The sequence below is a fragment of the Podarcis vaucheri genome (genome assembly GCF_965113315.1).
Source record: "Podarcis vaucheri genome assembly, chromosome: 9".
Classification (NCBI taxonomy): Eukaryota; Metazoa; Chordata; class Lepidosauria; order Squamata; family Lacertidae; genus Podarcis; species Podarcis vaucheri.
The window spans coordinates 73,593,784-73,621,158 of NC_138767.1; the positions used below are offsets into that span (position 1 = coordinate 73,593,784).

The 27,375-nt window shown below is 43.0% G+C and overlaps 1 protein-coding gene across 6 annotated transcripts in view; it reads right to left on the bottom strand.

Annotated features, from left to right (window-relative positions):
* SLIT2 (slit guidance ligand 2) overlaps positions 1-25,608 on the bottom strand; it is a 242,582-nt gene extending 216,974 nt beyond the window's left edge. Inside the window, exons 1-4 of one of the 6 annotated variants that reach the window (XM_082237336.1) lie at positions 25,225-25,608; positions 21,725-21,796; positions 20,488-20,559; positions 311-382 (exon numbers count right to left, since the gene is read on the bottom strand). In XM_082237336.1, coding sequence (XP_082093462.1) covers positions 311-382; positions 20,488-20,559; positions 21,725-21,796; positions 25,225-25,415 — 407 coding nt within the window. In that variant the 5' untranslated portion in view covers positions 25,416-25,608. The remainder of the gene's footprint in view (positions 1-310; positions 383-20,487; positions 20,560-21,724; positions 21,797-25,224) is intronic. The other 5 variants (XM_082237334.1, XM_082237335.1, XM_082237337.1 and 2 more) reach the window with 5 other exon arrangements.
* Positions 25,609-27,375: the final 1,767 nt, after the last annotated feature.

Below are 27,375 nucleotides of genomic sequence, written 5' to 3' on the forward strand. Positions count from 1 at the left end.
CAGTTTCCACCCAGAGTGTAATCGACCTTGTCATCAGAAACCAGTAGCAAACTAAAAAGAAAAGGATTTATACTAATCTGGTTTGAAAAGTTACATCAGTCGACTGTAAGAGTTTAAAAATATGGAACAGAAACAATTCAGAGGACAGCGCAGAGATTATGAAAAAGCAAAAGAAAACAAGAATTAAAGGTGCACTGAGTCCAGGAGAAGACAAAACACTTACTCAACAGCATATTTCGTTTACAACTTAAAAGCACTCAAAGCATATCAAAGCGTTCCACAATGAATACAGAATATAGCTTCTACTTACAGCCTGTAGAGTTTTGGAGTCCCAAGAAACAGCAACTCTGAGAGGAGTTGAAGATTATTTCTGTTTAGACGCCTGAAGTAGAAAAGAAAAAGAGAGAGTTACAAATCAAAATAAACAGCAACTTTATCATGATGTGTCATAACTCAACAACCTGAGACTAAGTGGCCCATGCAGGAGAAACAAGCCAGCGTTAGTGCCAGGGGCTATGCAGAAAACATAAGCCAAAATACCGTGATGTTTTATCTATATGTATTAGCATAAAGTATGCATGAGTGTTTTAAATTCCAACTTTTTTACTCCATGAGGACAGCATGAGGAATGAGCAGAGAGACCACCCTACCGCCAGGGCTTAAGCAATCATTTTCCCCTTGTGGAAAGTCATTGTAAAAAAGAGAGCCATCAGGCATGTTACACCGATTTATCCTTCAAGGAGCACCGGCAATTAAACTGACATGAGCTATAACAAATCAAACCTTTCAGGTGGTGTTATAAAACGCTAGCAAAATCCCCGTCGTTATGATCGTCGGGGAATGAGTATAAAGAGGGAGTGTGTAGTATCAAGAACTTGAAGGAACATATTGCACCTCCCCACAGAGTCCTCCTCAGCGGAGATTGTGTACTAGCCACCACAGAATGGCAGCGGGGAAGGCAGAAGCAGGCTGCATTAGCTAATATGGATTAAGCTTCAGTTTGCCCATCCATGTGCACAAATGGCACCAAATGCAGTTTTGGAAGCTCTTTCAGCTCTCATTAGCTAATAAATGTGCCAAATGTAAGCCTCAATGGACGTATATTTATTGCCAAAGGGTGAGCCTAGATGGCACCAGTCAAATCTTCCTCTGTCAGAAGAGACAGACATGCGATCAGTTTTGTAAAGTGGTCCAAAGGGTATTCGGAAGATGCATAAGATTGTACTCTTTGCTATTTTTAATATCTGTTTAGTGGTAGCAAGTCAATTCCAGAATAGCTGTTTTATTGGACCTCATTTTAGATATGGGCTCAGTTCAAACACCATATCAACCGATGGTCTTGAACACATAATTATGAACTAGTACAATACAGTGGAATCTCAAGTTACAAACACCTCAGGTTACAAACACTTCAGGTTACAAACACTGCTAACCTGCAAGAGTTACCTCGAGTTGAGTACTTTACCCCAGGATGAGAATGGAAATGGTTGCACTACTACCAGATTAGTGAAATGTTTAAAAAAGACTGTAAAATGTGTGGCTATACTCATGACAACCCCTGACGAGCCAGTATGCAGAAGATCGAGCAACCCATCAAAGGTCTGAGAAAAGCAGAAACAGTGTTTATCCAATATAAATGGCCCCCACCAGAAGTATTAGCTCTGTTATTTGGGAGGGGTGATACAGGTACAGATGATATTCCTGTTCCTACCATCACCACCATACCCCCAAGCCCTTGAGGATATGTTAGTTGCTAGCACTACCTCAAAGTATGGAGAGTTCCAAATAAGCTGGGAGCACCTCATATTTCAAACAATTGTACTGTCAATCATAAGTACGTAGAGAGAAAAGGGCAAACAAGCACCTCCCTCACCAAATGTCTGGTCAGTTGGAATCCTTCCCAATGACTGCTATGATAAATGTGATAAATGTGATAAAGCCAAAGCTATCTATGGGTTTCATGTGTAAGTAACACTAAGCAGGCTCCAACAGCACATTAATAGCTTAAGCCACTTTAAAGCAGCGGTGCCCAACTGGATCATGTAGAAACTACGATTTTTCCACATAATGCAGAGGAACCAAGATGTGACCACTGTACCAATTATTACTGGAGACAGGATTTGTTCTATAAATTGCTATATAAGACAATGGAAGGCAATTTTTAAATACAGTATGTTGAATAAATTATTCCTTGAAACATTATACAGTGGTACCTCTGGATGCAAATGGGATCCGTTCCAGAGCCCCGTTTGCATCCTGAAGCGAATGCAACCCACGTCCGTGGGTCGCGATTTGCTGCTTCCGTGCATGCGCGTGACGTCATTTTGAGCGTCTGTGCATGCGCGAGTGGCGAAACCCGGAAGTAACGTGCTGACTGTACAAGAATACTGCTGAAATTAATCACTTGCTTAAACAAGATTTACAGAAACTAGCCAGAAACTAACATGCCACACTAATAAAAAAATTCCTTCCAGTAGCACCTTAAAGACCAACTAAGTTAGTTCTTGGTATGAGCTTTCGTGTGCATGCACACTTCTTCAGATACACTGAAACAGAAGTTGCCAGATCCTTCTATATAGTGAGAAGGTGGGGAGGGGTATTACTCAGAAGGGTGGTGGGAATGGGAGATTGGCAGATAGCTGAGATGAGCCTGTTGACGACTCTTAACGACTGTAATAGGTCTTGCAGGAAAAGGCAAGGGGTGAGAAGGTGAGAAATGGCTTAGTCATGTATAATGAGATAAGAATCCAATGTCTCTGTCACACTAAACCACAGTTTAGAATGTTGTACAGAAGCTGGGACAAATTTTAGCAGAGCTTAGGTACTCCCCTTTGCCTGCAGCCATGATGACAATTTTAGGTGCAATTCAGAGTTAGTATGGGGCAGAGACTGGCCTGGGAGACCTGAGTTCAAATCCTCATGAAGTTCACTGGGTGGCCTTGGGCAGTCACTGCCTCTCAGGATTATTGTGGGGAATGAAGTGAGAATGGGGAGAACCACTTATGCCACATTGAGCTCCTTGGGGAGAAGGATGGAAAATAAATGCAATAAATAAATAATACATCTACTTTTGTTTTTGCTGAATCTCAGCTTCTTCTTGGGTGCAAACCAGGGATTCTGGTTTGTAACAAAATCTTGTCAGTTCCCAAACAAGTCAACTTTAAACCCTGAGCTATGTTAAGCTAACCAATACTAACCACTTCATAAATGTTAATGCACTACATTTTCCATTTCAGAACTGAATTTTCAGTTAAGACCAACCTTGTGTGTATAAATAGTTCCCATAAGGAATGTAAAAGTTATTGATTCAGTGATGGTCTGCAACAGAACTGAGTAAATGGGAAAGCTAAGGCAACTTTAAATTCTGTAAAGAACAATTCAATAAAAACTTGATTCTTTACAAAAGGTACCCACTAATGCTTATTTTGACATTTTGCAACACTGCAACTAATTTAAGTGGTTAAAAGAAAAGAGCATCCAGCAAACAGTGTCTCAAAGAATGAGCACAAAACAGATGTGGGAAAAATAAACAGCCTTCCTGTCTTGGAATTTCTAAAAAGGTCTGCAAAGAGCAAACAGGACTTCTCACTGCAATTTGACTTCTAGACCTGTTAAAGACAGTCCCATGAGAACTAGACTCAGATTAATTAAGTATAGTGCTAGAAACTACTACAGTTAGAAAAAAGTACACAAGCTCTTCAGTTACACAGCTTACACACTCTTACCCAAGAGTGGGCGAAAAGTTACAGTAGTTCCTTTCCTTCTCAGAATTCCATTTGCTAGAAACATGCCTACTAAAAAAGAAACGAAATGAAATGCTGTCGTTTTATACTAAGATCCTATGGCAGGTAGGTTGCAGGTGTCAGTCTGAAACCATATGAATTTTTCTGGACAGCCTAGTTTTAATGCTGTGATGTTCTGCATGATTTGCCAACTATTTCTGAGAATTTAGAGATAGCAAGTACTTGATGATGAATTTTTAAAATGTAAACAGTATATAATGAAAGGCAAAGCTTATGTGGCATAGAAACATGATCACAAGAAAAGTCCTGGTACGTTGACACATCGACACTCAGAGAACTTTGATAACTTTTAGCCACTGTTTAAACCGCCACAAAACCTAACATGCAAGTTCATGCAATTGTCAGTAATACACTATTTTTTGTTGGTGACAAAATTATTCCTTCTAATTTAAGAACAGCAACACTACATCTGGCTAAGAGTAAGTTACACTTGAATTTATTTCAGTCCCTTAACCACCTTTCTGTAGCTTCTGTAATTTGCAGCAAAATGGAACCTTTGGTGTGGTATTTAGATACTGCTAAATCCAAACATAGACCAATTACTTAATATTTAGGAAAAACAAGCAAGCACAGGTGTGGGAGTACAAAACCCTATAATTATCAGGAGACAATTCACACGGTCTTTTATTAACTGATAAACACTAAGGTGCCACCATCCTTGTTAAGGGATAGTGTGCACTGTGTACCTAAAACCATGTATGTTAGTAAGGATAGTTTGCCTCAACACTGATTAACAAGGAGCAACTGCTTTCTGCTTTCCCCCTCCAGGCCTGCTCAAAAGCATATTCTCTGCTTTTGCTCATTATCTACCTTCAGAGAGAAAGCTGGGCAGCATTAACCCTTAAGTTTATATATTCCTAGACATCAAGAGGATCTGTACCTATAAACAACATACATCCATGCCTCTTTTAAAAGATGGAATTTTAGAATGTGCATAGCTTTGCAAATATTTACAGTTCCTCTGTTTCACTGCAGAGTTACAGAACGCAGATATTGAAAGAGACTTCTGCTTGTAACTCAAAACACTGCTCTTACTCTGAAAAGTGCTTGGGGCAAATCAGTATTTGTCAGTATAAAAGCAGTACAGTGAAAGCAGTAAGTAGCAATGGGTGATTGCCATTGATGTTTATTCATTTTTGTATTAAACCTGCCCCCTCCAAATTGCTTGAGGGAAGTTATAAAATGAACACACATATCCAGAAAAAAAATATATGTCAGAACAACCTGCCCTAAGATATTGACCCCAGCTGTCAAAAATGAGGCCAAGCATTTTCAGAGTTCTCCTGAATACTCAGGCTTTGGTAGCACAGCAAGGGACCTGCAGATCAATACTACATCCATGTGGGAAGAGTACAGCACAATGCAGTCCCATCGTATTTTAGGACTTGGTGCCAAACAGCGATTCATAGCAAACAAAAAATGGTAAACATTTTCTGCAAATACTACTCATTTGCTAAAATGACTACAAATAGTCATTTACAAATAATTTGCTACAACTATTATTAAAAGCAATCATATTCCTTACTGTTTATTATAGTAAGTGCAAGATTCTTTTTGGGTTCTCCCATACTCAGCTTAAAAGCAACTTCAGTTAGATCCAGACTTCTCCTAGCTCCCCGTTTCTACCTGATGCACACACAAAACCCTGAAAGTTCACACGCAGCCCTGAAATTCCACACATGAAATTGCTACAGAGACATTCCGACAACCTTGTTGCCTCCAGTTTCCACCCACTAACTCCATCCACCTTCCACAGAAGATGCTGTCTCCACAAGTGGCAGCAGTCTCTATTCCACATTTGACACATAAATGAATAGGGTAGGCAGTGACATGTGAAGCTGTGGGCCACCACCATATACTTGGGAGAGAGTATAAGAGGGTGGCCAGGAGCAGCAGCAAAATAAATTAATAATAAATAAATAAATAAATAAATAAATAAATAAATAATTTATACCCCACCCTCCCCAGCCAAAGCCAGGCTCAGGGAGGCTAACACCAATAAAATCACAGTAAAAACATAACAGGGGGAAAGGGGGGGAACACAATTTAAAATACAGGTTAAATGCAATTTAAAATGCAGCTTCATTTTAAAATAGCCGATAAATCAAGACCATAAGGGGAGAGAAACATAAGGGTCTGACTGAGTCCATACCAAAGGCCAGGTGGAACAGCTCTGTCTTGCAGGCCCTGCGGAAAGATGTCAAGTCCTGCAGGGCCCTAGTTTCTTGTGACAGAGCGTTCCACCACATCGGGGCCAGTGTTGAAAAGGCCCTGGCCCTAGTTGAGACTAGTCTAACCTCCTTGAGGCTCGGGACCTCCAAAGTGTTGTTATTTGTGGACCTTAAGGCCCTCCGCGGGGCATACCAGGAGAGGCGGTCCCGTAGGTACGTGGGTCCTAGGCAGCTGCTACTCCTAGCCAACACCAATCACAAAGGCAGGCAGCAGTGGCAAGGAACACCATTTGCAACAGACATGGCAGAGGAGGAGGGCCAATGCAGTGTCAAGCAGATGGTAACCACCAGGATAAAGCCACCAAGATCAAGCCGTATAGCTTTTGCTGAAGGCAGGTGGCAGTGATGGCAGCTCTCTCGTATTAGCAATAGCAGGTCACGATCAGAAGGTGGCCATTCTGGGATAATGACACTTGCTTAAGCCAACGATCAGAAGGTGGCCATTCTGGGATAATGACACTTGCTTAAGCCAACTACTGATGCTGGATACACCCCTCTGGGTATGTAGACACAAGTAAAATATTCATGAGGCAGTGGCATCTAAGCCATATTGCACCAACACTCTAGATAACATTTCTAATAGCTGTCTAGGAGCCAGTCTACATTTTACACATGTGTAGTCTATGTGGATCTAAAGGTTCCCCCCCCCTTTATAAAGTTTATAAAACAGAGAGAACAATTACAACAGCAGGTGAAAGTTAAAACAGAGAAACAAACTTCAAAATAGGCACAAGGAATATGTGCAGTTGCACATGGGCTAAAATAACAAGGTGAAAGTAAAGAATTTTATCAATTATAATTCCATATTTTCCAGGCTTGTACGGAGGGTTGTTGTGAAAACAATTGTTCCACTGTATGTGTAATAAAATAATGCCAGTTTAATATAAAGAGTGCCTGGAGGTTCTAGGCCTTGTGTAGCTTTCTCCATTATAGCTATATTATAGTTGTGTATATACCGTATTTTTTGCTCTATAACACGCACCAGAACATAACACGCATGTAGTTTTTAGAGGAAAACAAGAAAAAAAATATTCTAAACGAAATAATGGATATATGATTTTTGTGGTTCATGCTGTGGCCACAGACATGTGATCTGACAATGAGTTTGGAGTAGCCCAATGCAAAAATCCTGAGGATCCATGTGGATCCATGCTTTGTAACCACGGAGGAGGGAAGGAAGGTGAACCATGGATCCTCTGCTCACGACTGCAGCAGACACCCCCCCCCGGCCACCCACAGGCATTCGCTCCATAACACGCACAGACATTTCCCCTTACTTTCTAGGAGGAAAAAAGTGAGTGTTATGGTGCAAAAAATACGGTATATTTTTTAAACAACAACAACAATGAAACACAAGCACAAACCAGCAAATAGCCTCTAAAATGGCAAGTTTCAGTGAGGAACAGCTGGAGGAAGGAGAAAGGATATGATACCAGTGATGGTCCTGCTGACCCACCTTTTTGTACAGAATCGAAAAGGGGGAAAGGGTACTTCATGGGGGGAAAGCAGGTTGGGAAGAAGACTGTCCTGTGCAGATAATTGTTCAATGGGATCCCACCCAATCTCTCTGCTTCAGCACTGTTCCTCCATTGAAACCAACAGCCGGAGAGGCTTTCAAAAATCTCTACTTTTCCCTTGAGCAGTGGCGTAGCGTGGGGGGTGCAGGGGGGGCCGGCCGCACCGGCCGCAACATCTGGGGGTTAGGGTTAGGGGGCGCAAATCCACGGGTTAGGGGGCGCAAATTACTTGCCTTGCCCCGGGTGCTGACAACCCACGCTACGCCACTGCCCTTGAGTATCTCATGTGTAAGGTTTTGTTTTTGTAAGTTCGAATGACTGCTGTTGGAGCAATATAACCAATGCTACAAATATTGAAATTTGCTTTGGGTTGTCCCCCCCCCCGGGAGTGTCTTTATAAACACCAAATGCTGGCACAGGAAAGGGGACCAAATGAAAATGTTTCCTCCATCTCTTCCCTATCCCTTTATCCCCCACTCTTTATCAAGGGACAGGGAAAAGTCAGAGGAAACGTTTTCATTCACTCCCCTTTTCTGTGCCAATGTTTGCCAATCTACCACTCACATCAACCTGAGGTCTACTCTTCTGCCTGCTGCTTCCTTGGTTTACTGCCATGCTGCCAAGCTCACTTAGCCAAATGCAAACTTATGAGAGCAGGTGTACATACATGCACATTAGACTGACACTTTCCCCCACTTTGGACTTTACAATGCTAGGATGGTCAGTTAAAAAAGGTAAAGGTAAAGGACCCCTGACAGTTTTAAGTCCAGTCACAAACGACTCTAGTGTTGCGGAGCTCATCTCGCTTTACAAGCCGAGGGAGCTGGCATTTGTCCGCAGACAGTTTTTCCGGGTCATGTGGCCAGCATGACTAAGCCACTTCTGGCGCAACGGAACACCAAAACCAGAGCAGCGCACGGAACGCGGTTTACCTTCCTGCCGGAGCGGTACCTATTTCTCTACTTGCACTTTTTGGCGTGCTTTCGAACTGCTAGGTTGGGAGGAGCTGGGACCAAGGAACAGGAGCTCACCCAGTCACAGGGATTCGAACCGCAGACCTTCAGATTGGCAAGCCCAAGAGGCTCAGTGGTTTAGACCACAGCGCCACCCGCATCCAGGATGGCCACTGAAGTATCGCTAAAAAGCATCACTCCAAAACACAACACTAAGTTGTCATAAAACATATAGGTGCTACACTGCTAATTTCTAGGTACAGGTGCAGATTTAGAAATAATTACTATAATTTAAACAGAAATACAGTTATCACATTGTAAAGGATAAGACTGTGACCAGGTGACTGCTATGTTGCACTTACTCCAAGTTCTAAGTGTTGATGGGCAGCTACAGGACATTTGCTCTCCCTTCTAATGGTTCCTTATCTTCAACCAGGCAGCTCTCTCAATGGATGATGCTTTCAAACAGAAAACTGTCCTCTGTAAAGTAGGGCACATGTCCACTCTATGCAACACATTTCCCAAAACAGGCTGGTAACCACTTCGGATTCTGCAGGACTTGAGAGAGCTTGTTTGCACTCTGAAAAGTTTCTGCTTATCTGCCCAAGCTCCCCAATTAGCTTCCTCAGACAAAGGTCAACAATACGGTAATAAGTGGGTGGCAGATTGCAGTCAGACATTAATATTTTCAGTTACAGAACTGTAACTAAGTACGACTGCTCTTTTGAAAGGCCATTTGCGATATATATTTTTCACAGACATCTAATCCAAATATCTATGGGTAAAGTCTGCAAAAATGGGCATTGCACATCAATACATAATGAAAGTTAGACTAAAGGTCTGTTTTAATCAATCTTTAGTCAGTGCCCATTTTTATGCTATGAAATGTAATACTAGTTACCACTGGTAGGGTCATGACCGTTACTAAGAAAATTCACTACATTAATTTCCCTGGTGCAGTGACCTGAATCAGCATTCTATACAATGCCCACATATAGAGGAGCGTGTGGAAGATGAGACGGCTGAAAAGAAGTGGAAATAATCTCTTTTATCATCATTAAAGAATATCAATTGATGCTGGCTGAAGCCTAACTCAGATTTCCATCTCACTTTGGTTGTGGTACTCTAATGCTCATTAAAAGTCCACAACAAACGAATCTTACACCTTTTGCTTCCCTTTCCTTTCCCACCGACATGGAAACAAATTCATACAAACAACTGCTTGTAGTGAGCCACTGGTGCATGATTCTTTAAATACACTATACTATATACTAACAAGAGTATGTTAACAAATATACTAACAAGAGTATGTTAACTAGAATTCTGAGAATATTCAAAAACATGCTTAGAACTGAATAGCTTTGCCATAATTAAATGTTTATATTGTCAAAGTTATACCATAGCTGGTAAAACTGCTGTTTCTTTGGGTACCTAATCAAGCAGCACTTTAATATTCTGTTAGACTGTGCTCTGAAAGACTAATGTTTTGTTTAATGTGGATTTTGTTAGGGAAAAAACCCCTGTGCTTATGGACTGGGTAGAACAGAGCGTTGTAGGGAAACTGGGTTTTCAGGTCTTTTAATGGAATAGAGCACACAAGAATTCAAACTGTACGGCTGGGAAGTCAAAATATATTGCAGGCAAAATTTGTGTTAAATCTTTCTTCCAAGACACCAGAGCTGGAAGCGTCAAACTGGACACATGACAGAGTTATAGCTGCTCAATATTTGACCTTGCTGAATTACACCAGCAACAGCTGCCTCCTAGTGCCAACCTACGTCCTTGCAGTTATACTTGAAAATGGAACAAGCACATGTTGCACAACAGCACCTGATCCAGTGTCTAGCCTAAGGGTTGGAAACCCAACTCTGTGCAGTGAAGCCATTTAGACAAGGGAGGATACTAAACAGGAAACAGGTTTGCAATCTCTTGGATATTTATTACAAGAAATAAAAAACCTTTACGGGTGGTTTTTGAACAGATAAAAGAATTGAGCAGGTGCATCTGCAAAAGTAAATGTAGGTTTTGTAGGAGCAAAATCCTGCACTCCAGCAAGCGTAGAGAATCTGGGGCTCTCCAGATATTGCTGCACTCCAATTCCCATCATCCCTGAGTCATTGACAACATTGTGTCAAAATGAGATTTGCCAGACTACTTTGCCACATACTATTCAAGAAGTATTCCCAAACCAGGATCATGATCTGACAAACCAAGAAATGTTTTATAAAGCTGGGTTAAAAGGAGGAAAGTAAGAGAGAACAGGGATGCGGGTGGCGCTGTGGGTGAAACCACAGAACCTAAGACTTGCTGATCAGAAGGTTGGTGGTTTGAATCCCCGCGACGGGGTGAGCTCCCGTTGTTCAGTCCCTGCTCCTGCCAACCTAGCAGTTCGAAAGCACGTCAAAGTGAAAGTAGATAAATAGGTACCGCTCCGGCGGGAAGGTAAACGGCGTTTCCGTGCACTGCTCTGGTTCACCAGAAGCGGCTTAGTCATGCTGGCCACATGACCCGGAAGCTGTACGCCGGCTCCTTCGGCCAATAAAGCGAGATGAGCACTGCAACCCCAGAGTCGGTCATGACTGGACCTAATGGTCAGGGGTCCCTTTACCTTTAAGAGGGAGCAAGCACACAGAGAGGGATGAAGAAATGTTTAGGACTGGCAAACATGGCATCTGAATGCCACCAAAGCCATTGCATGACAGCACTTCCTAGTGTTGAGGACACTCTCTAATCACTCTCCCAATAACTTTTTAGTTCCAAAAAGTTTTTTGCTACCTCTAACCAAGTCAACAAGTTGATTCATCTGAGTCGGGTCTTTTTTAATACAGTCTTTGCCTTTATTTTTTTCCTGCCAATTTTATTGGGAGACAGAAGTTGGGCTTCTATTATATTATTTTTGTGAATTCCACAAGGATCCAGCACCTCTTTTTCTAGAAAAATAGCACTGCCTGTATATGCAACATCAAGGCAAATACATATATGCACACATGAGCGGTATATGGACTTCAGAGGATTCACCAAGTTAAACTGTCACCCAAAGGTCCAACTGGTGACCCCTAGTTTTAGACCTGTTCCCATGGACTCTGAAGGAACAGGAACCATGCTGAAAGTCAAGCTAATGTAAGTATTTAGGAATGAGATTTGTATTTTTATGTGAACTTCTTGTGCAGCTTTATGCTGCAATATTTTACAATATAATGGACTAAAGGATGCAGCCATGGGCTGCTGCATGTACATCAAACTTAAGATTCTAACTGTTTTCCACAGCAGCTCTTTGTGTGAACAGGGTCTAATATTGCAGCAGGCTTTGTCTCCAAGCACCTCTGATAGGAATGACCACAGAATGCAAAGTGAGATTACACAGATTAAAACAAAGTTTGCTCTCAATGGCTTTATCTCAGCATATATAACAGTAAGCCAAGTGCCTGACATGTTATCAGAGGTCATTGCAATTTACATGTGCCCCTTTCAAAAGCACAGTCTGATTTAATGACTGAACATGCCACTTGTATTATTTACACCCCCGTTTCATTTACTTGCGAGAGATAAAGGATCCTCTGCTGTCGATTTGTGAACTGTATTAAAAATGACCAAGAGCGTGATCATTGCCTCATCTCAACACCTGCTGAGTGTGATGAAACTGCTACTAAATCCCCTCATGTCAGTGAAGCAAAATGATATGTCTTGTATAGTTAATCTGGTGGTGGCATTAAAAAAATTGTATTCCATCAGTTCCTTCCACCAGCATAATCCTCACAATGGCAAGACACTGCCAGTACTGTATAAAGCAGCACTGAAGTGCAATAATGGAGGACAACATCAGAGAACAGGACTCCTATTACCTCCATAGTTAATTGGAGTAAAACAACCTTATATCCAGGCAAGGGAACGTCACTCCCATCTCAATGTCAGGAGGTCCTACACACGAGTAGGAATCCTGCAGAGACACATGCCCAACTGGCATGCTCTCTCCCTCCTGGTTGGTCAGGAGACTCCAAGTCTTTCTCCAGCACAAACATCACAGCAAGTGATGCCTTGCAGGCACCAGCACACTTCAGGATCAGCAGAGTATTGGCAGTCAGTGTAACAGACTCAGTAGTGCAACATTTTGGCTAAACTACTTTATTTACATATAATACGCTCGGAGCTTTCTAACTCAGCTCCTTCCTCGTCAGCATCAAACAGCAAAGAGAAAGAGACAAATGAGCAAACGTCCTACATCATGGAAACACAGTAATACAAACATCCTGTCTCCGTCACTTCCCACTATGTGGAATGAAAACATACACCGTCGTGTGATATAAACAATCCCATGACTGCAGCAAGGGAATTGAATCCTAACACTCAACACTCCAACTGCTGCAACTGGGCCTACAAGAACAAGGCACCCTCACAGGTAAGAAGAGTTGGGGGCCACCTGGGAGGAAGAGGGGAAACCTCTAAAAACACCAGACATCAAAAAGCATTAAGATGTGCAGAGTAGTCATCCACAGCCACAGAACATCGTTGTCTGCCTCTCTAATGCAATATGGTGACATTATACGTACTAACCTAAACATCACCACCACACCGACACACACCACAGCAACAGCATAAATGAGGAACAGGGTAAGCATGCAGATTGAAGTCGTACTGGACACCCCACCACCACCCCAAAACCCTGCTGAGTTCTCCCTTATACTGGGAAAGGCGACAAGGAGCACAGACAACTTTATTAACACAAAAAGCCTACACTCTACTTACAGCTAGCGATGCCAACTACATGTGACATATTCTTCCATTCAGGATCAGAGGAGGGGCAGCAAAATCAGTACAGTGGTGCCTCGCAAGACGAAAAGAATTCGTTCCGCGAGCCTTTTCGTCTTGCAATGTTTTTCGTCTTGCGAAGCACGGTCCGTCGCAACTGCGCCTCTTCAAGCAGCTTTTAAAGAAAAGTGCAAGACGTTTTCGTCTTGCGAAGCAAGCCCATAGGGAAATTCGTCTAGCGAAGCAACGCAAAAACGGAAAACCCTTTCGTCTAGCGAGTTTTTCATCTTGCAAGGCATTCGTCTTGCGGGGCACCACTGTAACTAAAAGCAGTTCTGGTGCAATTCCCTGCGGTGGATGGAGAAGCACTATCTCAATGACACTGACACCGCCCCCAACAGAGGACACCCCAAACACACACATCAGGCGCCCCCAACTATACACAGTCCCACACAAAGAGCAGGGAGCCTGAATGAGGCATGCAGACTTGAAAGAGCATCTATAGCCATTGTGCCTTCTCTCAAATTACAGAGTTAATGAACACTCAGTCACAGGTTATGTATGCAGCTGCTACCCACCGTTTATCACTATCCCCCTGTCTCTCTGCTCTCCACAGCAACCAGGCAGACTTCAAATACGCAGAAGCAAGGAGCTGCTTCTTCTGCTCGTCCCTGCTACTAGTGCACCTGCAAGGAGACTAGGAGAGGCCAAATAGCTCGTTGTCCCAATTACAGTAGGGATCAGTCCAGCAGCGGCCATGGTCAATAGGTAAAGCATGCTAGCAAATATCTAGCAGATATTGGCATTCATATAAATTAACATAGGATGGCATGACTGGACAAGATGAATTGGGCTGGACAATATGAAAGGCAACCTGGGTGTGAACAAGCCCTACAACCACCTGAGAGATGTATTAGTCCATGTGTCAGTTACTCTTGCTTGTTAGCTGTTGGCAATTTGGGGAGGGGGGTTTCTTCTTTCTTGTGGGAGCCTGTGGTTAGGAATTTAACCTGGATCTTTTGTATGCCAAACCAGTGCTGTAACACTGCACTCATGCTCCACAAATTTCCCAATCAGTACTGATGCATATCACTGGAAGCCCAAGATCTTACACGTGGGACTGAGGAGAAATGGAAGAGAAGAAGAAGAAGAGTTTAGATTTGATATCCCGCCTTTCACTCCCCTTCAGGAGTCTCAAAGAGGCTAACATTCTCCTTTCCCTTCCTCCCCCACAACAAACACTCTGTGAGGTGAGTGGGGCTGAGAGACTTCACAGAAGTGTGACTGGCCCAAGGTCACCCAGCAGCTGCATGTGGAGGAGCGGAGACACGAACCCGGTTTCCCAGATTACGTGACTACCGCTCTTAACCACTACACCACACTGGAAGAAGAAATGTGACAAGTTAGGTCCTGTGTATGGATTGTTCTGTGGCTGTGCAATTAAATTGTTGCTCACTGGGGCAGAAGTCTTTTACTCTCCCCTTCTCAATCTGAAGTTGTCACTTACAAAATACAAATCAATTTTGCCTTGCGAAAGCCACATTTCTATCTTTTGGATGAGAACGGAACCCACATCTCTAGTCCTACTGCAATGCTTTGCCACTGAGCTATCAACCAACTCACAGTGCTGCCCTCCATAACACTAAAAAGGTTGCTCCACTTTGTTATAGGTATAGGTAAAGATAAAGGACCCCTGGATGGGTGAGTCCTCGCTTTCAGGCCGAGGAAGCCAGTGTTTGTTCACAGAAAGCTTTCTGGGTCATGTGGCCAGCATGACTAAACCACTTCTGGTGCAACTGGACACCGTGAAGGAAACCAGAGCACACAGAAACACTGTTTACCTTCCCACCACAGCAGTACCTATTTATCTACTTGCACTGGTATGCTTCCGAACTGCTAAGTTGGCAGGAGCTGGGATAGAGCAACGGGAGCTCACTTTGTTGTGGGGGTTCGAACTGCCGACCTTATGATCGGCAAACCCAAGAGGCTCACTGATTTAGACCACAGCGCCACCCGCTTTATTTCTTTATGTTGGATTTTTATACATGGAATTGTTTTTACTGAGAATTTTATTTGGGATGACTAAATGGAATCTAATAGACTTGTTCTTGTAGCGTGCTGTAAAAAAACAACAACTGTTTTGCTCACCCAGGCACTGCTGTTTTCTGCAGTACAGTATTCAAAATGATTTCCATTTGGACTCTTAAGTACCAACCCTTATCTCGAGGGGCGGGGTGTGGTTACAAATTAGTACCAAATGCAGGCCTTTTACCCTTTTGACTACAGTGATGCCTCGCAAGACAAAATTAATTCGTTCCGTGAGTTTTTTCGTCTAGCGAATTTTTCGTCTTGCGGAGCACGAAATCCCATAGGAATGCATTGAAATTCAATTAATGCGTTCCTATGGTCAAAAAAGGCCAAACAAAGCCAAATTTGGTACAACAAGAGTTTATTAAGTGCTCTTTAAAGTCACACATACTGTAAACAGCATTTCAAAAATTGAAGGAACAATAAATTAAGTTTCTAAACATGACAGAAAAACATTTAAAAATCAACAAAGTGTACAGTACATTTTCTAAGACTCTGGGGGACAACTCGAAGAAGGTTCCTCTTCCACTCTTTGCTTCTTGCTGAAGAACCCCCTCCTCAACTGTTCCCCCAGCCACCCACCACACAGAAATTCAAATACAGAATTTTTTTAAAAAAACAGCAGAGTGGCCCAATGGTCACAGAAAATCATAAAAATGCAGAAAGAACACACACAAGCTTCCAGATTCTTGCAAACCCCTCCTCAGCTGTTCCCCCAGCCACCCACCACACAGAAATTCAAATCCAGAATTTTTTTAAAAAAAACCAGCAGAGTGGCCCAATGGTCACAGAAAATCATAAAAATGCAGAAAAAAACACACAAGCTTCCAGATTCTTGCAAACCCCTTCCCAACACCAAATCCTTGAATTCCAAACACCCCAACCCAAAATCCAAAAACCCCCAAAAAGGTTTTAAAAGTTTAAAAGAAGTTTTGGAAAAGCTTCAAAAATCACCAAAGTCTTCAAAAAACTCAAAAAAGGCTACCACACCACGTTCTATGAGTTGCTCCTCGAAGTCAAGTCACAACTGTATTAACGGTGTTAAGAAAAAGGAAACAAACTTGCAAGACGTTTTCGTTTTTCGTCTTGCGAAGCGAGCCCATAGGGAAATTCGTCTTGCGAAGCAGCTCAAAAAACAGAAAACCCTTTCGTCTAGCGAGTTTTCCGTCTTGCGAGGCATTCGTCTTGCGGGGCACCACTGTATGTAGATAGCTAGCTGTTGCGACAGGAGCGGCTCTCTCCCCAGCCCCCCTTCTCCAGGCCCTTCCCTGTCAAAGGGTTATTTTCTGGCTACGGCATTTGGACTTCTGGGGAATTTGAACTCCTGCCCTAGGGGAGCCCTGCAGCTGTCAGTTGCTGTCCTCCTACCCCCTGGATGGCACTGTGGACTCTTTCTGAGCTTGTATACCAGGAGAGGGTGTAGAATGCGATCTAACATGACATTCCTATAATGTCGCTTGGTGTCTTCTGTTCCTCCTACGTTATCAACAATCACCTCAATGACTGGTGAGGAAGAGCAGAGTTGCTAGAGATATTACGGGTTTTTCAAAGGTGGGTTTGTCCCTAGGGATATTCTTTGCTTAATGCAAACATGGGGTAAGGGTGAACCGGGGGGGGGGAGAGCCATTTTGGCCCCACGGGCCAGATCTTTATCAGCAGATCCTTATCTGGATCAGCCTCATGGGCCACATTTGACATCTGGGTGGGGCGACTCACCTGTCAATCACAACTTTCCAAGTCTCCTGCTCCTTTCTTTCAGTTTCCAAATCTTGGAAGCTTGGAAGTAGGGGAGACTTGAAAAGGCTTTAAGACAGCACCCACAGCCCATTCCAGTTGTAACACAGGTGTGGAAGTTGCCTTAAAACACTTATCAAAAGCAGCTTCTCATGCAAGTGGTGGCAGAGGGAAGCATAGCAGAAGACTCTTCTCTCCCACCCTGCTACTGCCCCCTATGATGCCAACAGTGATCAGATGAGAATGGTTTGGTGGAAATGACCTCATGAACCAAACTGGACACCCTAGCAGGTTGAGGTCAGCCCATAGGCAGGAAGTTCGCTGCCCTTGGGACAAGCACAGACACGTGTTACATCGATGAAATTGCAGAGCTACGAAAACTACGGTATCAGTCTGCCAGACTGTGTGTCACAACAGAAAGCAAGGATTAATCTAGAAACTGTATGGTGGTTAAATAGCAATCAAAATCACAGAACACAACCCAGCCAGCAGCTTTGATGGGTTTTGCATTCACTATATGGTAACCACTTAATACATCAAAAAGACTGCCACAGCAATGTAGTTTGTTTGATATTTAAATATCATGCATGTTAACCAAGTCCCTGCTGTGCCATGTACATAAAGGAAATATTTGAAGAGAGTTATCAGTGAATTTCCTGGGAAATACGTTTGAATTCCAAAATCTCAAAGGGATGAATTGGCTCAAGACAACAACATCTATCTCTCAGGCGGATGTGGTAATTGTCAACAAAATGAATTTTCATATTTTCCTCACAGATATTGAACACTTGCTCATAGCCCAGCAGCTGAGATGATTTCAAAGGATTCTGGCTCCAAATTCCTTCTACTCCAAAACATGTGATTTGAGCCTTGAACAGAGCAGAAAACTGTGACACTATTACCATAATGTGGGTGGAAACAAAAACCTTAAACAACTTAGAAGACGAATTCTGATTTTTGAACAAGTTCCAATACATTTTAACCACATGACTGTTATTTGTTTCCACAAAAAAGCAGTGGTTTTCAAAAAAATATACAATTACTTGTTTCAGCTAATTAACCAAAATGCAAGGTAACCCCTAAGCATCGAGCTATATACAGTCACTTGTAAAAGAGGAAAAGGAAAGGGTGAAATTAAGTGCACAAGAGGTTTGTGTGCTGAAACCCTACTGCTTTATCCTTGATGGGCTCGCTTGTAGTATTGGAACCCAGATAGAAAACAACTGAGGCAGGTGGAGAGATGGGTATCTTCCACCTTTGGAGTTCTTTTGTAGTTTCCAATTAAATCAGTGTTTCCCAAACTTGGGTCGCCAGCTATTTTTGGACTACAACTCCCATCATCCCTACCTAGCAGGACCAGTGGTCAGGGATGATGGGAACTGTAGTCCAAAACAGATGGAGACCCAAGTTTGGGAAGCACTGAATTAAACCTTTGAATGTGACATGAGTAGAGCTGTGCTTAAAAGGTGTTAAGTCTGCCATCACTGTTTATTTATTAACAGGTACAACTTTGCTGGGGGGAGTGGGCATTCTTCAGAGGTACAGTATTCATATTTGAAATATACATGGGATTATATCCAGTGCTAGTGATACTCAAAGCACATTGAAATTCATGAGCATGACTAAATTCAGTCTGCTAATTCCAAGAGGTCTGCTCTGAGTAAAAACTTAGTTGGCTAATTCAGTTTCATAAAAGTGTTAGGGATTTAGGCCACAATCCACATACCTCAATAACATTCTGAGGATGAAATTAGCCATAATGTGCTGACAAGTTATGTTCACGCCAATATCTTACGAGAACCTTCCACCAGTATGTGATCCGGGACTTAACAGTTCATCAAGAATAATTGTTGATCTTGGACAAACACTTAGGAAATAATTTTCTGTAAACTAATTTCCAGAAATAAAAACTGGCAATAGTATGTGTGCATAAATTGCATATCACTCTCTATTTACAGAAACACAATGATTTTTTAAAAGGGATATTGCTAGTATTTTTTATAAAAACTTAAACTAGCAGCAGACCTGGGCAAACTTCAGCTCCTATGCTCAAACACAAACCACTTCACCAGTGCACGCCCCTTCCCTATTTTTCTGATTCCATATTATCAATAAAAAGCTTTTGCAAGCTACGGTATCAATGCAAAACACGGCCTACCAAAAACAAGCAAAAATGTTCCTTTTCCAAAATAAATTTATGCCATATTTCAAAACTGTATAGAACCGTCACCATTCGAGAAAATCTGCACTGGCATATTGTTAAAGCATGCAAGACACAGATACTCTCTTCCCATACAAGTTAAAACAGAAAGTTAGTCTGCTGTTTTTCAAGATTTTAAACTGTCTGACTTTCCAGTGATGTCCTGAAAACATCCTTGCTACAAAGAGGGAATGGCAAGAAGGGTGGAGAAGGACAGATGCAGTTGTTACATTCTGTTGTTGTTTTTTTAAAAAAGAAAAACATAAGATAGCCCCAGAGAACTAAAAAGAGTGTTCATAAAAACAGTGTAGTTCGGAGAGGGCCTTGTTCCCTATAAGCAATGAACAATCCTAAGCAAGAGCTAAACAGTACAGAAGAATGCAACATACATGAACTCATGTCCCAAATTGAATTACTGCAGACTGAGTGCTGTCAAAATGCAATACAGTATACACACAACAGAAATGCAGCTTTCAAAGAAACTGCATAGGTGGAATGAGAGAGCAACTAACTAGCCTTTATCGTTCAACAGGATGGCCTTTCAAGTCTCCAAATACTTTATTACAGTACTATAAACACAGGCTGATATGGGTGGTATTCAATACTGGTCCTACTTGAAGCAGACCCATAGAAGTAAATGGAAATAATTTCATCCATTTCACTGTGTCTACTCTGAGTAGTACTTAGTAGAATACAACCCATTTTTCTATTTACATTCTTAGATCCAGTCAAACACTTCGCAATTTTCTGTACAGTGCATTAAATTTTAGAGCATTTTACAACTGATTTTCTCCCTTACACAAATGTTTTGCTTTCCCACAACACAGTATACAACGTACAGGAAACCAAATGCTTAAATTGTGTTCTTAGTGAAGGAGCAAGTTTTATCATCATTAGGTTGTACCAAGTTAGGGGTTGTAATTCATCCCCTCCAGAAAATTTGTTTAAGTCCCTAGAACTCTTCACATTAGGTTGCAAATGAATCTTGTCTTTCAAAAAATGAAAATTACATTTCAGTTTCCCCCTCTTTCCCACATAGAAATGTTCCCTCTATTCTACAAGAATCTACGGCTACATTTGATTCTGTCCAATAAGAATTCCAAGAGGGCAAACAAATCCCAGTAGTTTAACTCAAAGTAGAAACAGGGAGGGCAATGGGGGGGGAATTACAACAACTTGCTTTGTGGTATTTAAAATCAATAAAAAGTTACTTACAGTCTCTCCAGTTCTTTCAGGTCCTGGAATGCTCCTCTCTCAATTGTACTAATCTTGTTTTCCATGAGCTGACTGAAATGCAGAGTATGAGTTTTAAAACAGCTAGTAATCAAGCGATGATTAACACCTGTTATTACAGCACTTTAGCAATGGGGAAACTTGCAATCGGCTCCTCTTTATTAACTTCACAATTCTCACTCTATTCTTAGACTTCCCATCCAATTTAATGTGTTTAAGACTTGTCACCTTAAACTCCACTATGACTTTTTTTTTTCCCAAGGAAGAGAGAAAATACCCTCTCCGTTTTTTTCAGAGGCCTTAAACCTGCTCAAGAACTTGAAAGGTCAAAGGTGATAAAAATATATGCCTTGCTGAAGGAAAAAGTCAAAGCTGCTGCTCAATTACAGAATGTTAAAAACATGTACATGATGTATAAAAGTTTCTTTAAAAAAAGAAAGAAATGAAAGCTACACTTTACAATTATAAATCAAGTTGTTTTCAACTGAAAAAGAGTTACATGTGATTTTTTTTCCACAAAAGGAAAAGTTTGCAACTTTTCATCTTTAGGATGAAATATCAAAACCAATCTAATTGTTTGCAATTATTCCCTAATTTAAAACAATTTTGTTACTAGCGTGTCTCAAAGAAGATTTTGTCTTCACTGAAAGAGCAGTCATTACTGTATAGTGATTTTTTTTTAATCTACAGGCCCTGAGAAGTACTTATGAATTATTAAGTAACCAGGCTTTATATATGGTAAAACTATTTAAAAGTTTGTATCAATTTTCGCAGAATTTGGTGTAAAAGCAAGTTGCATTGAAAGCTTCTCCTTCCTGAATTTCCCTTTACTGCTAACTAGAATAACTTCTGACAATCCTAAACTCAAAAGTGCATTCAAACAAATTAATTCAGTTAGCCTTTAAAAAACAGATATTTCTCTTTACAGCTTGCTAAAAAGCATTTCGTTTTCAGAAAGTCAATAATTTGCTGTATTTATAGAGTCAAGGAAAAGAATAAAATCACAAGTGGCTACAATACAAAATTGCTACTGTGGCAGTCTTCCAAATTTTTATGTCATCTCCCAACTGCTTTTTCTCATACGGTGTAAGTTTGGTTGTCGTTATTTTAGAGGTTAAGTAAAGAATTAGCCTTGTTGATAAAATAAGTCATTTTCCACAGAACTGCACATCTGCAGCATACAATAGTAACGGATAAAATACCACAAAAGTCAACTTACAGAACTCGAAGGTGTCTTAGGCCAGCAAAATCAGTCTTTGTGATCCTTGTGATATTATTCCCATTAAGATCCCTACGAAGAAGTAGTAGTAAAATTAAAACATCCCAGAACTGGTGGCTATTTATTAAAATCAAATAAACAATAAGAATTTGCAACAAAGAGTTTGAGGATTAGTATCTAACTGTAGGTTGGTGCAAATTCCTGAAAAGTTTATGTAAAAGTAATTCTCCTTTCATTTGCACTTGTTTTAATTTCCAGTTTACTGAAAACGCATTTGGATACATTGTTTCTAGACTGTTCCTATCATGAAATAGTGAGATTTGTGGTGTGCCATTCACAAATTTGACTTTCTCGCGATAGGAACAGTTATGATTAATGACTGCTACCACTGCCTCTGGACAAGTCCATTCGCTGTTTTTAATGGATGAATGAGAGAAACACAGATGAAATCAAAACGTGTTTACTTAATGATATGCTTAGTATGTTACTTCCTGGACCTACAGAGAACAGGGGAGAAATCATTGGCCCACTTCTTCAGTCAGGTACTCAGAGACAACCCCTGAAGACCATTACAGAGTCCACAACAGACAGGAACACTGGCATCAAATAGTCAAATGAAGTGGAGGAAGCAAGGAGGAAATGGACAGTAAACATCTGACAGCTTTCCTGGGGGCCAGGATTTTTCTGGAAGGCATCATCCTCTCTGCAACATTCCTAAAAAACTCAGCATTCCTAAAACTTACACAGCCAAGCTTACCCAAGCAAATATTTGTGAACTTACATACAATGTGATCCAAGTGTTCATCTCTTTTAACCCTGTGTTTGGGTTTAAATTTATTTTATTTTTTAAATCTCATTTAGTCCTGTAATCGTAAAAGGTACAACATATTTACAAATAATGGAAAAGCTCGGAATCTCAATTCATTCCAATTTGGTCATGATTAGTTAAGTAAGGGACAGCTATATTTCCATGACTTCTGCTTGGATTCACTACTTGAGAGTAAAGTTATGGAGGAAAAGCTTGATAATGGAAACTAACCTAAAGTCCACATGCATTATATTTGGGGAAGAGATTTAGCACATTCCACTGAAGAAAATTAGCAGGAATCTCAAGTGATCTACAGATTTCCCCCCACCTGCCCTTAAGACTAATGAGTCACTGATATTTTTCTCTGAGTTTAAGGCAAAAATGCTAATGACTCTCCATTTTTTCTCCCAAAGCTGCTTACATTAATAGCTACAAAGGCAATCAGGATGTGTTTTGAAGAACACTCTTAAACCTAACTGATCAGTCAGGAAAGATCATAATAGCTAAGAATGATATGGCAGATTTACTTAAATCTACGAAGTGGGTACTAGGTACCTCTTCAATACTTTTTGTATCTTTGGAACAATAAACTTCAAGTAGTAAAAGCAATTCTATTTTGAGGAAGCAGGTAACAAGAATCTAACTGTGTGGCAAACAAGTGTCATGTTCCTTTTAGTAGGATCTCTCTGCCTACAGCCCCAAATTATTCAGGAGTCTGTAGAAACGATATAAATATTTTGTTGGGGGAAGAATTAAGAATTCCACCTTTGGGGCGAAGGAGTCTTGTTAATAGCAGGATTTCCTAGTAGCAGGTAATCCTCTGTCTTGATTTTTAAAGTGCCTTCTTGAAAAGTCAGAGTACCCTGGATGCCTCAGGGTAAGAGATTCATAAATGAAATAAATAATAGGTTTTTGTTTTTGTTTTTTTTAAAAAAAAGACTAAGTGAAACAAAGGAGAATTGAAATGGGCTGGCAAAGTTTGTCTTGGTGGCTCCACTTGGAGCTGGTGAGATTTCAGGCAGAGGGCTCTTGCAAATTACTCTTCCCATTTTAAGTCTCCACTGAAGTTGGCCTGAAGTGTATGCTACAAGCTGTTTCCTACAAGCCATTTCCGCAGATCAGAAGAAAAGGTGTGTTTCAATCCGTTTAAAGGGGAGGGGGAAGAAGATAAATATGGAGGGAAGAATGGAAAGGGCCATCTCACACATAGTCTCTTCCTGACCCAAATTAACAGCAGTGTATTTTGCTTATTACTGCTGAGTAAGGGGGGGGAGCAAAGCAGTGGAACTAATGGCCTGGTTCTTTCATGTCTCCTTACATTACCCAAACCCCATAATGAGAATTGCAGGAAAGGGAGGGGGAAGGTACGTTGGGCTTAGCAAATCAATAATTTAGAAATAAAGGAATAACTAGGTATTTGTTCAAGGAACTTGAAGTATTCCGAAATAAGGAGCAGCTAATTTGAGGCTGTGGTGTTCTAAAATAAGATACATTGATCTGTGTGTGTGCATACGTGTTCTAAGGCAGCAGAGAAAGTGATAAAGGACATCTGGTATTGGTAATACACTAAAAAAAATACGAAATAGCGGAAGTCCTAAAGAGATTGGTAACCACCAGCACTAACCACAACACAAGCCATCTGCAACATACATTGATTTTTTTTAAGGGGGGGGGGAGAGGCCCATAAGGAACTCTGTGTATTGATTGATGGTGCTGCTTTTTTACATTTCTCCTGCTGTTTAATTTGACAGACTTGCCTTTTAATTGGGTTCTTATTGGTTTCCACACTTGTAAGCCACTTTTAGCAACTCATTTGCAGAGCAGCAAAAGTGGGGTATAGCTTTGTACGCCCATAATAAAGAACTGCATTAATAACTAAACAAAAGCATACAGTATAAAGGTGGCTCTTCAGAAGGAAATAAAGCTCTGAAACTTCAACTGTGAACTACTCTGAAAGGCTGCTGCTGCTGCTGAGCAAGGTACCTATAATGCAACTATGCACTGGAGAATTACTGCTTCAAAGCTGGGGGCAGGGAAGGAGTATCAGGAAGAGTGGATTAAATTTAATGATTACTTACTTAAATATGTTAAGTTAAATTAACAGAAAACATATTTAATTGGCTTAGGATTTTATTTATGTTAAGCATCGAATTAATATGTTTAATTTCATAATGTGAAGATCTAAGGATGTTAATTTTTAAGTTGAATTTTATAAGAACTGTGATTTGGAAAACCGTTAAAAGGACATGCAATGAAATTCAACCAAGGGGAAACGAGGAAGTCACTTGACAATGTTAACAAGTGTAATTTTCAATAAGGCTATGATTTATGTTTGTTTCTCTTATGTGTTTGTTTGTTTATAATGTTGTGAAAACCAATAAAAAAATTTTGGGGGGAAAACAACAACAAAGCTGGGGGCAGGGGGAGACTGAGGCACCCTAAAAAGGAACCAGGGAAAGTGTTGGGAGAATTGAAAGCACTAATTCCATTTCCACTTAGCTTTGCTTTTTTAAAATGGGGAGAAGGAAATGTCTCCCCTCCTCTGGCAACAGCAATGGGTTGCTTGACATGTTGGCTGGATGAGAGGGAAAGGGATGGTTGAGGATGTTGGGACCTGGGCACGGGAGAGGAGGGCGGCAGGTGTGTTTCTGGGGAGGTGGATGGGAAATCGGCAGGGAGGAAGGCGACTTACAGCCTCTCGGTGTTGCGAGGGACGTTCCTGGGGACGCTCCGCAGCGCCAGCCCGTGACAGTCCACGGTGCTCCCGGAACAGGAGCACTGAGCCGGGCAAGGCTGCGGCGCCACCTCGCCCAGGCGGAGCAGCAGCAGCAGCAGCAGCAGCGCGCCCGGGCAGAGCCAAGCCAGCGCCCCCCGCAGCTTCATCGTCTCCTCGAGGTCACCGCCGGATCCCCACGGAGAGACGCGGATCCGGCGCGGGGGGAAACCCGATCGCTTCCCCCTTCGGTGGCGGGGATAGAGACCCCCTCAAAAAAAGAGAGAGACCCCCTTAAAAAGATAAAAAGAAAGCCCTCCTCCGGGTTGCAAGTTGCAAGGTCCCAAGGCAGAATCCAAATCCCCCAGCGAAGTCCGGGCAGGGAGGCGACGTCGAGGCGGATCCCCCTCCGAAGCAGCGGAGGTGCGAGTCCCGCCGGCGGGTGGGCGCCGGCCGCGAAGGCGAGCCCCTCGGAAGTCGGACGGACGGGCGACGCGCGAGCGAAGCCCCGGTTTCTGGCGCCTCCTGGTCCTTCTCAGCACGGCATGTTGGAATCCCGCTCCGTCCAGGCTTTAGAAGCCCGTCAAGAAGAAGCCGAAGAAGAAGCCGCCGCCGCCGCCGCCGCCCCCAGCCTCGCGCCGCGCCGCCTTGGAGAAAAGCTCGCTCTCCCCGCCGCCGCCGCCTGCGCCGAGCTGCATTGCGACCGCCGGCGAGCCCCTAGAGCGCCAGCGCCGGCTGCATGCTTCGTCCTCGCCGAGAGAGGGACCGAGAGAGAGGCGAGGGCGGGCAGGAGCAGCTCCACACACACACACACACACACACACACACACACACCGGCTCCCCCAACGTCGGGCTGCGCTGCACTGAGGAGGATGGACGCCGGTAGAGGTTAAGAATCGCAGGCAAAGAGGCGGGAGGAGGAGGAGGAGGAGACACACACGCGCGCGCTCTCTCTCTCTCTCTCCCTCACACACAACTCCGGCGCTTGCGCTCCCGCCCTTCGCGGACAAGTTCGGGTCGGCGGCGACCCAGAGGTGGGCGCGCAAGCCACCAGGCGAAGCGCAAGGGCGAAGAGGAGCAGGGAGCGCGCCGCAGGCTCCTCTTCCTCCTCGGCGCCGAGGTCGCTCCCGAGCCCGATCCTGTGGCGGAGGCGAGCGCGGAATCGAAGCCCCCTCAGCAGCTCCCTCCTGGCGCAGCTCAGGAGCCGGGTGGGAGGGGGAAGGGGCGGGGACGCGCGCCGCCTCCTCTTCGCGCCAGGCGCCCGGAGACAGTGGCGCTTCGCGGCGGCTGCACCTGAGGGGAGAGGTGAGCGGCGGCGGCGGCGGCAAGGGGGCAGCTGCCGCCGCCGCCGCCAAGGGGCGAGGCGGCGCCGGGGGATGGCGGAGGCGGGGAAGCCAGGTGCTGGGCGCCGGGCCCTCAGGTTTCCCTTCTCCCCAAGCACTTTTCTTCGGGAGCAAGGTCAATAGAGCTGCTGGCTCGCCGTTCACGCGCGCCCACCGCCGCGAGCGCTCAAGGGCGGACGCCGACTTCCCTCAGAAAGTGCGCTTTCCGCGAGGCGCTGCGCGCAACTCCCCTTAGGGCGAAGTTTCTCAGGTTTAAACAAGTGTGTATGCCAGGTTTCCAGCCCTTATGAAGGAATATCACTGCCTCCCTCCTGCCATTTTTATGTATTGTGTGCTTTTTTAAAAAACCCAACTTCGCAGCTGACGCTGAGTACCTCGACGCCGACCCGCGAGTTCTTCTCGCCACAGAAAGTCCGTCGCCCCGCGCGCCCTTTTATACAGCCCTCGAGCCGCGCCTTCCTTGGCCACGCCCCTGTGTCCACAAGGGTCCCTGCTGATTGGCGGTACTATTGGGGAGGGGGGGAGCCAGGCTGACAAGAGAGGCGCACGGGAAGGGGAAGGGGAGCTGAACTTGCCAGAGAGTGGCAGCATGTGTGACTTTGCAGAGAATTCTCAATTGTCTCCAAACGGTGGGAGAAAGGAAGTGGACAGACTTGAAATCTTCTCACTGGACCTCATAATTTAAGGTTACCAGATTTTTTTCAAAGAATCTGGAGACACTTTTTTATTTTTGGAAAAGAGAAAAAAATGGTTATTTAAAAAAGTTTTTTTAAATAATAATAATAAT